Raw genomic sequence first — 9,961 nt, forward strand, 5'->3', positions numbered from 1 at the left:
GTCAGCACCTCATACACTCCCCTCACAAACACTCTGTCCCTCCCGAGTCAGTCAGCACCTCATACACTCCCCTCACAAACACTCCGTCCCTCCCGAGTCAGTCAACGCCTCATACACTCCCCTCACAAACACTCCGTCCCTCCCGAGTCAGACAACGCCTCATACACTCCCCTCACAAACAGTCCATCCCTCCCGTGTCAGTCTGCACCTCATACACTCCCCTCACAAACACTCCGTCCCTCCCGAGTCAGTCAGCACCTCATACACTCCCCTCACAAACACTCCGTCCCTCCCGAGTCAGTCAGCACCTCATACACTCCCCTCAGAAACACTCAGTCCCTGCCGAGTCTGTCAGCACCTCATACACTCCCCTCACAAACACTCTGTCCCTCCCGAGTCAGTCAGCACCTCATACACTCCCCTCAGAAACACTCTGTCCCTCCCTAGTCAGTCAGCACCTCATACACTCCCCTCACAAACACTCTGTCCCACCTGAGTCAGTCAGCACCTCATACACTCCCCTCACAAACACTCCGTCCCTCCCGAGTCAGTTAGCACGTCATACACTCCCCTCAGAAACACTCTGTCCCTGCCGAGTCTGTCAGCACCTCATACACTCCCCTCACAAACACTCCGTCCCTCCCGATTCAGTCAGCACCTCATACACTCCCCTCACAAACACTCCGTCCCTCCTGAGTCAGACAACGCCTCATACACTCCAATCACAAACACTCCGTCCCTCCTGAGTCAGACAACACCTCAAACACTCCCCTCACAAAAACATTGTCCCTCCTGAGTCAGTCAGCACCTCATACACTCACCTCACAAACACTCCGTCCCTCCCGAGTCAGTCAGCACTTCATATTCTCCCCTCACAAACACTCCGTCCCTCCCGAGTCAGTCAGCACCTCATACACTCCCCTCAGAAACACTCTGTCCCTGCCGAGTCTGTCAGCACCTCATACACTCCCCTCACAAACACTCCGTCCCTCCCGAGTCAGTCAGCACCTCATACACTCCCCTCACAAACACTCCGTCCGTCCCGAGTCAGTCAGCACCTCATACACTCCCCTCACAAACACTCCGTCCCTCCCGAGTCAGTCAGCACCTCATACACTCCCCTCAGAAACACTCTGTCCCTGCCGAGTCTGTCAGCACCTCATACACTCCCCTCACAAACACTCCGTCCCTCACGAGTCAGTCAGCACCTCATACACTCCCCTCACAAACACTCCGTCCCTCCCGATTCAGTCAGCACCTCATATACTCCCCTCACAAACACTCCGTCCCCCCTGAGTCAGACAACGCCTCATACACTCCAATCACAAACACTCCGTCCCTCCTGAGTCAGACAACACCTCAAACACTCCCCTCACAAAAACATTGTCCCTCCTGAGTCAGTCAGCACCTCATACACTCCCCTCACAATCACTCCGTCCCTCCCGAGTCTGTCAGCACCTCATACACTCCCCTCACAAACACTCCGTCCCTCCCGATTCAGTCAGCACCTCATACACTCCCCTCACAAACACTCCGTCCCTCCTGAGTCAGACAACGCCTCATACACTCCCCTCACAAACACTCCGTCCCTCCCGAGTCAGTCAGCACTTCATATTCTCCCCTCACAAACACTCTGTCCCTCCCGAGTCAGTCAGCACCTCATACACTCCCCTCACAAACACTCCGTCCCTCCCGAATCTGTCAGCACCTCATACACTCCCCTCACAAACACTCCGTCCCTCCCGAGTCAGTCAGCACCTCATACACTCCCCTCAGAAACACTCCGTCCCTCCCGAGTCAGTCAGCACCTCATACACTCCCCTCACAAACACTCCGTCCCTGCCGAGTCTGTCAGCACCTCATACACTCCCCTCACAAACATTCCGTCCCTCCCGAGTTAGTCAGCAGCAATACACTCCCCTGACAAACACTCCGTCCCTCCCGAGTCAGTCAGCACCTCATACACTCCCCTCACAAACACTCCGTCCCTCCCGAGTCAGTCAGCACCTCATACACTCCCCTCACAAACACTCCGTCCCTCCCGAGTCAGTCAGCATCTCATACACTCCACTCAGAAACACTCTGTCCCTCCCGAGTCAGTCAACGCCTCATACACTCCCCTCACAAACACTCCGTCCCTCCCGAGTCAGTCAGCACCTCATACACTCCCCTCACAAACACTCCGTCCCTCCCGAGTCAGTCAGCACCTCATACACTCCCCTCACAAACACTCCGTCCCTCCCGAGTCAGTCAGCACCTCATACACTCCCCTCAGAAACACTCTGTCCCTGCTGAGTCTGTCAGCACCTCATACACTCTCCTCACAAACACTCCGTCCCTCCCGATTCAGTCAGCATCTCATACACTCCCCTCAGAAACACTCTGTCCCTGCCGAGTCTGTCAGCACCTCATACACTCCCCTCACAAACACTCTGTCCCTCCCGAGTCAGTCAGCACTTCATATTCTCCCCTCACAAACACTCTGTCCCTCCCGAGTCGGTCAGCACCTCATACACTCCCCTCACAAACAGTCCGTCCCTCCCGAGTCAGTCAGCACTTCATACACTCCCCTCACAAACACTCCGTCCCTCCTGAGTCAGACGACGCCTCATACACTCCCCTCACAAACACTCCGTCCCTCCCGAGTCAGTCAGCACCTCATACACTCCCCTCACAAACACTCCGTCCCTCCTGAGTCAGACAACGCCTCATACACTCCCCTCACAAACACTCCGTCCCTCCTTTGTCAGACAACGCCTCATACACTCCCCTCACAAACACTCTGTCCCTCCTGAGTCAGTCAGCACCTCATACAATCCCCTCACAAACAATCCGTCCCTCCCGAGTCAGACGCCTCATACATTCCCCTCACAAACACTCCATCCCTCCCGAGTCAGTCAGCACCTCATACACTCCCCTCACAAACACTCCGTCCCTCCCGAGTCAGTCAGCACCTCATACACTCCCCTAACAAACACTCCGTCCCTCCCCAGTCAGTCAGCACCTCATACACTCCCCTCACAAACACTCCGTCCCTCCCGAGTAAGTCAGCACTTCATATTCTCCCCTCACACTCTGTCCCTCCTGAGTCAGTCAGCACCTCATACACTCCCCTCACAAACACTCGGTCCCTCCCGAGTCAGACAACGCCTCATACACTTCCCTCACCAACACTCCGTCCCTCCCGAGTCAGTCAGCTCTTCATATTCTCCCCTCACAAACACTCTGTCCCTCCTGAGTCAGTCAGCACCTCATACACTCCCCTTAGAAACACTCCGACCCTCCCGAGTCAGACAACGCCTCATACACTCCCCTCACAAACACTCCGTCCCTCCTGAGTCAGACAACACCTCATACACTCCCCTCACAAACACTCCATCCCTCCTGAGTCAGTCAGCACCTCATACACTCCCCTCACAAACACTCGGTCCCTCCCGAGTCAGACAACGCCTCATACACTCCCCTCACCAACACTCCGTCCCTCCCGAGTAAGTCAGCACCTCATACAGTCCCCTCACAAACACTCCATCCCTCCCGAGTCAGTCAGCACCTCATACACTCCCCTGACAAACACTCCGTCCCTCCCGAGTCAGTCAGCACCTCATACACTCCCCTCACAAACATTCCGTCCCTCCCGAGTTAGTCAGCAGCCATACACTCCCCTCACAAACACTCGGTCCCTCCCGAGTCAGACAATGCCTCATACACTCCCCTCACAAACACTCCGTCCCTCCCGAGTCAGTCAGCACCTCATACACTCCCCTCACAAACGCTCCGTCCCTCCCGAGTCAGTCAGCACCTCATACACTCCCCTCACAAACACTCCGTCCCTGCTGAGTCAGACAACACCTCATACACTCCCCTCAGAAACACTCCGTCCCTCCCGAGTCAGTTAGCACTTCATACCCTCCCATCACAAACACTCCGTCCCTCCCGAGTCAGTCAGCACCTCATGCACTCCCCTCACAAACACTCCGTCCCTCCCGAGTCAGTCAGCACTTCATACACTCCCCTCACAAACACTCTGTCCCTCCCGAGTCAGTCAGCACTTCATATTCTCCCCTCACAAACACTCTGTCCCTCCCGAGTCAGTCAGCACCGCATACACTCCCCTCACAAACACTCTGTCCCTCCCGAGATAGTCAGCACCTCATACACTCCCCTCACAAACACTCTGTCCCTCCCGAGTCAGTCAGCACCTCATACACTCCCCTCACACTCTGTCCCTCCCGAGTCAGTCAGCTCCTCAAACACTCCCCTCACAAACTCTCCGTCCCTCCCGAGTCAGTCAGCACCTCATACACTCCCCTCACAAACACTCCATCCCTCCCGAGTCAGACGCCTCATACACTCCCCTCACAAACACTCCCTCCATCCAGACTCAATCAGCACCTCATCCACCCCCTCACAAACACTCACATTGTCTCAGTATACACCCCATGTACTGCCCTCACAAACACTCCCTCCTTCCATCCCAACTCAATCAGCACCCCATCCCCTTCCCTCAGAAACACTCCCTGCCTCCCTCCCCTCTCAGCACCCCATCCCCCCCCAACAAACACTCCGTCCAGACTGCATCTGCACCCTCTTCACTCCCCTTCGGCCCAAAACAATATGCTGGCCCTTTAATGGCCGCTGCGTCTAACAAAGCCGTGCATCTTTGGTCCGTGGGAGGAAACCGGAACACCCAGAGGAAATCCGTACAGTCGCAGGGAGAACGTACAAACTCCTTACTGGCCTAATGCTGGGAATCGTGGTGGGCTATTGTGACTTCCTAATATGGGCCTAATGCTGGGATATAGGGTTAGTGTAGATGCCTTGTACTCGATGGGCAGAAGGGCCTCTTTCTGGCTGTGTAACCATGCCTTGTTCTTCATTCACCACTGGGTTTGAATGCTGGAACTCTCCGCCCTTCGACCAAGACCCTCTCAGCAGAGGCCTACTGCCCCAGGAGCCAGAACAGGGAGAGAGCGTCGCAGGGACGACACGGTCCCGAGTGTGACCCCAGCCTCACCCTTCCCTTCCGTGCTGCCAGCTGCACTGTGCCAGGCAAAGCTGTCTTTGATCAGCTCCTTTCTCTTCCCCTTCCAGACTCCCCAGCGGCCAGACGGAGGGTTAATGCCTCTGCTGTAATCAGAGGGACAGGCGGGCAAAGTAAGTGGGTTTATTATCGTCATATTTATTTATTTGTTAAGATAAGTTGTGGAATAGGCCCTCCTCGTCCTTCGAGCAACCCCCGGTTTAACTCTGGCCTAATCACGGGACAATTTACAACCTACCAGCCCCTGGACCGTGAGAGGCAACCCACGCGGTCACAGGGAGAAAGAACAGATTGTCACAGGCAGCGGTGGGAATTGAACCTGGGACTGTAAAGCGTTGCACTAATCACTCTCACGTGAACCGAGGTACAGCGAAGACTTGCCGTCCATCCAGATCATTTCACCGCATCAGTGAACTGAGACAGCGCAAGGCAAAACCATAACAGAACGCAGAATAAAGTGTTACAGTTACAGAGAAAGTGCGGTGTAAGCTCGTAGCAATTTAGATTGCAAGTTCAAGTCCTGATGAAGGGTCTCAGCCCGAAACGTTGACCCTTTATTCCTCTCCATAGACGCTGCCTGACCTGGTGAGTTCCTCCAGCATTTTGTGTGTGTTGCTCTGGATTTCCAGCATCTGCAGAATCTCTTGTGTGGTAAAGTTAAGAAGCTATTAGGGGCCATTCAGTACTGTAACAGCTGGGCCTTGTTGTGCCTTCTGCCCGAACGGAGAGGTGAGAAGGGAGGATGTCCAGGTCCAGGTGGGTGGAGTTATTATGTGGGATGTCTTATTAAGGTAGTAAGAAGTGATTTTTAACCTTCCACATATTGACAGGGACTCCCCTATTAGAAAGGGACAGGATGGGTTTATCAGTGGGAGAGTTTGTCCAGGGCGGGTGGGGTCTTTAACTGTACTGAGGCAGTGGGAAGTCCATGCAGGGGAGGCTCTAATGCGCACACAGAAATCAGGCATTGAGACTCATACTGACAGCCAGCGGGGAGAGATCAGAATTCCCCTGATCCCACGTAAACAATAATCAACCATTCCAGCGACGGATGAAGTGTCAGAGACTTATCAGGCTTCTTCTTCCTTCCTTTCCAGCCCCGATAAGGAGCCATAGCCGACCGTTGATTCACTTCCGTAACGCTGCCTGGCCTGCTGAGCTCCTCCGGCATTGTGGGAATTCCACCCCCAGCAGGGAGGGTGTGTGGTTTAACATTCATCCGACAGACCATATCTCTAAATGTGTGGTACTGGCTCCCCTGCCCCGGAGCGCCAGCCGAAGCTTTTGTCATCGCGATTCCCTGGACCAGGCATCAAACGCAGCCGCCACAGGGCAGTTCATGAGATGGGGGACCGGAGGCAGTGGAACAAAATCACAAAAAATTACTCACACAAAGATGCAGAAAACACAAACATGAAGCGAACATTCACAGATTCACCCCCACTGTGACCTCTCCGAGGACAGCCAGGCACAAACGTATCCCTGGCAGATAAAAGCAAGGTGCAGCACCTTGACAGGGCAAATGCAAACAGCCCCTTCACAGTGTTGCTGAGCGGAGAGATCTTGCCACCCAAGTTCATAGCTCTTTGAAAGAGGCCACACAATGAGGTGGTTAGGAAGGCCTGATTTTACTAGTCCAGGCATTGAGCTCAAAAGTCAAGAGTTATGTTGCAACTTTATAGAACTCTGCTGAGACCACAGCCGGAGTATTGCGTACAGTCCTGGTTGCCCCACTTAGAGGCTGCTGCCCGGTTTAGAGGGCATGTGCTATCACGAGAGACTGGATAAACTTGGGCTGCTTTCTCTGGCTCGCTGGGGTCTGAGGGGAGATCTGAGAGTCTTGTAAGATTATGAGAGGCACAGACAGTGGACAGGGAGTATCCACGGTCCCAGGGTGAAATGCCCAATAGCAGAGGGCATGCATTGACGGTGAGAGGGGGTGGGTTCAAGGGGGAGGTGAGGGGTAAGTTCTTTTCCTGAAATGCGCTGCCTGGTATGGGCATTACATTGATGTAAGGAAGATGGAGGAATACGGACATGGAGGGATTAGTGTTTGGGTGTTTTAGACTAGCTTTTTAGTCGTTTCAGCACAACACTGTGGGCCGAATGGCCTGCTCCTGTGCTGTACTGTTCTATGACTGCTCGTCCCTGGACCTGGACATGGCATCTTGGCCAGGCCCGGGAGCAAACTCACCAGTGGATCCTCCGGTAGTGCATGTGACTCCTCCCGGCCACAAAACGGACAAGTGGATGGGTATGAAAAGCCGATGTATTGCCCCATGCACGGGTCCCCGACCCCGCTCAGAAAGGTTGGCGATCGGCTCCTCCGCCGCTGTGCGCCTGGCGCGCGCCCTCTGGTGGCAACGGATGCCCCTGCAGCATCGCCGCATCAAAAGTTCAGACATCCTTCAACTGTCTCTGATTTATCTGCCTCTATCAGCACCCCTGGTTCCACCCACCTACCCCGCTCCGTGTAAAAAAAACCTTACCTCTGACATCCCCCAATATGTTCTCCAAACACCTTAAACTCTTGCCGCTTCGTCTGATCTGGAAGAAAATGTCAAGACCCCCCCCCCACCCCCTGCCCTGCTTTCTTGGCTGACAAAGTGTTAAAAGTGCGTTTCCCACCGAAAATTGAAAGGCCTAGATAGAGTGGGGGTGTCTAGGACCAAAAGGCACAGCCTCAGGAGAGATGGACGTCCTATGAGAACAGAAAAGAGGAGGAATTTCTTTAGCCAGAGAGTGGTAAATCTTTGGAATTCATTGCCACAGATAGCTGAGGAGGCCATTTAGTATATTTAAGTAGAGGTTGTTAAATTCTTGATCAGAGGTCACGGGGAAAAAGCAGGAAAATGGGGTTGAGAGGGAAAATTATATCAGCCGTGATGGAATGGTGGACCACACTTGATGGGCTGAATTGCCTAGTTCTGCTCCTATGTCTTATCATTGAAAGCTGCCTTTGTGTGACATGGCGTTGGGGAGGGAGAGGGAATATTGTTCTCCTGGAGATGAGAAACATGTTTATTGTTGAATCATTAGCAGATTGTTCACCTGTTTTGTCTGCCCCTCTCCCCTGGTCTGAGCAGTGAATAGGCATTGATTGCCACAGCAACCACTGGCATCCCTCCTCCTTCTGTTCTCCCATGGTCCACTCTCCACTCCTATCCGATTCCTTCTTATTCATCCCTTTATCTTCCTCACCTTCCAGTTTGTACTCCTTCCCCTCCTCGCACCCTCTTTTTCTGACTTCCTCTCCCTTCCTTGCCAGCCCTGATAAAGAGTTGACTGTGTATTCATTTCCAAGATGTTTCCTGACTGCCAAGAATTTTGTGAGTAACTGGGTGCTTCATGGCTAGCACGGGTGCAGTGGGCTGAAGGGCCTATTTTCAGTATCAGTCAATGGAATAGGCAGTCAAGACCACCTCATTAGGCACACCCGTACGTTAGTGCAAATATCTAATCAGCCAATCACGTGCCAGCATCTCAATGCATAAAAGCATGCAGACAAGGTCAAGAGGTTCAGTCGTTGTTCAGACCAAACATCAGAATGGGGGAAGAAATGTGATCAGAGTGACTTTGACCACGGAGTGATTGTTGGTGCCAGATGGGGTGGTTTGAGTATCTCAGAAACTGCTGATCTCCTGGGATTTTCACACACGACAGTCCCTAGAGTTTACAGAGAATGGTGTGAACAAAAAAAAAATCAATCCAATGAGCGGCAGTTCAGGGGCAGAAACACCTTGTTAACGAGAGAGGAGAATGAGCAGACTGGTTCAAGCTGACGGGAAGGCGACAGTGAGTCAAGTAACCACCTGTTACAACAGTGGTGTGCAGAACGGCATCTCTGAACGCGGAAAGCATTGCACCTTGAAGTGGATGTGCTAAGGCAACACACGCGCACACTCTCAGTGCCACTTTGTTTAGTAGAGGAGGTACCGAATACAGTGGCCTCTGAGTGCCTCTATCAAATCACGCTAGTAAACACACCACATCCAAGTTCCTCCGATCTCTCCTGTCACTGAGAACAATTCCTCTTTATTTTATTTCAACCATTCATCTGAACCAAGTGCTCCAATGAACAAGCAGCAGGTGTAGAGGGAAGTTAATTTCGCTCCCCATCTGAAAAAGGGAGCAGTTCATTTCTGATGGTGTTGCTGACCGGGCTGAAAGATATCTATCACACTTCTACTTTGATAAATGTAGGAATTTTAAAATATTTTATTTGGGTATGAAAACCTGAATTCAACACCCAGAGTAGATGTGGAAAGGAATTTTCCAATGGTGGGAGAGTCTCGGACAAGAGGGCACAGCCCCAGGATAGAGGGGCGCCCTTTCAAAGCAGAGAAGCGGAGAAATTCCTTCAGACAGAGGGTGGTGAATTTGTGGGATTTATTACCACAGGCAACTGTGGAGGCCGGGTCGTTGGGTGTATTCAAGGCAGAGATTGATAGGTTCTTGATTGGACATGGCATCAAAGGTTACGAGGAGAAGGCTGGGAAATAGGGTTGAGGAGGGGATTAATAAAAGGATCAGCCATGATTGAATGGCAGAGCAGACTCGATGGGTCAGATGGCCTAATTCTGCCTCTATGTCTTATGGTCTAATTCACACGAGATTCTGCAGTTACTGAAATCTTGAGCAAGGCACACAAATTTCTGGAGGAACTGAGCAAGTAAGGCAGCATCTATGGAGGGAAATGAACAGTCAACGTTTCTGTAGTGTACAGAGACCCATTGCCTCTCATGTGGTCTCTCAGGATGATTCAAACGAAGTGTTCGAAGGGATTCCATGCCGGAATGTTGGAGAGATGGAGAATGATGGACGTGGAAGAGTTTTGAGGAAGTTACAGGCCTTTGGGAAGATTGTACCGATGTGTACAATGTGTGTACGGATTACTGTGGTTAATAACACATGAACATT

The 9,961-nt window shown here is 52.5% G+C and overlaps 1 protein-coding gene across 3 annotated transcripts in view; it reads left to right on the top strand.

Annotated features, from left to right (window-relative positions):
* The window catches only part of LOC140719017 (uncharacterized), a 160,341-nt gene extending 152,731 nt beyond the window's left edge, over positions 1-7,610 (top strand). For 2 of the 3 annotated variants that reach the window (XR_012096846.1, XR_012096848.1), the window contains one exon: positions 6,139-7,610. Coding sequence is in view for 1 of the 3 variants with exons in the window: in XM_073033349.1 (XP_072889450.1) it covers positions 5,092-5,154; positions 6,139-6,458 (383 nt within the window). In the remaining 2 variants the exon portion in view is untranslated. Of the gene's footprint in view, positions 1-5,091; positions 5,155-6,138 lie in introns of all 3 variants that reach the window. The other variant, XM_073033349.1, reaches the window with a different exon arrangement.
* The last annotated feature ends 2,351 nt before the right edge of the window (positions 7,611-9,961 follow it).

This window comes from Hemitrygon akajei, chromosome 2 (genome assembly GCF_048418815.1).
Source record: "Hemitrygon akajei chromosome 2, sHemAka1.3, whole genome shotgun sequence".
Taxonomy (NCBI): Eukaryota; Metazoa; Chordata; class Chondrichthyes; order Myliobatiformes; family Dasyatidae; genus Hemitrygon; species Hemitrygon akajei.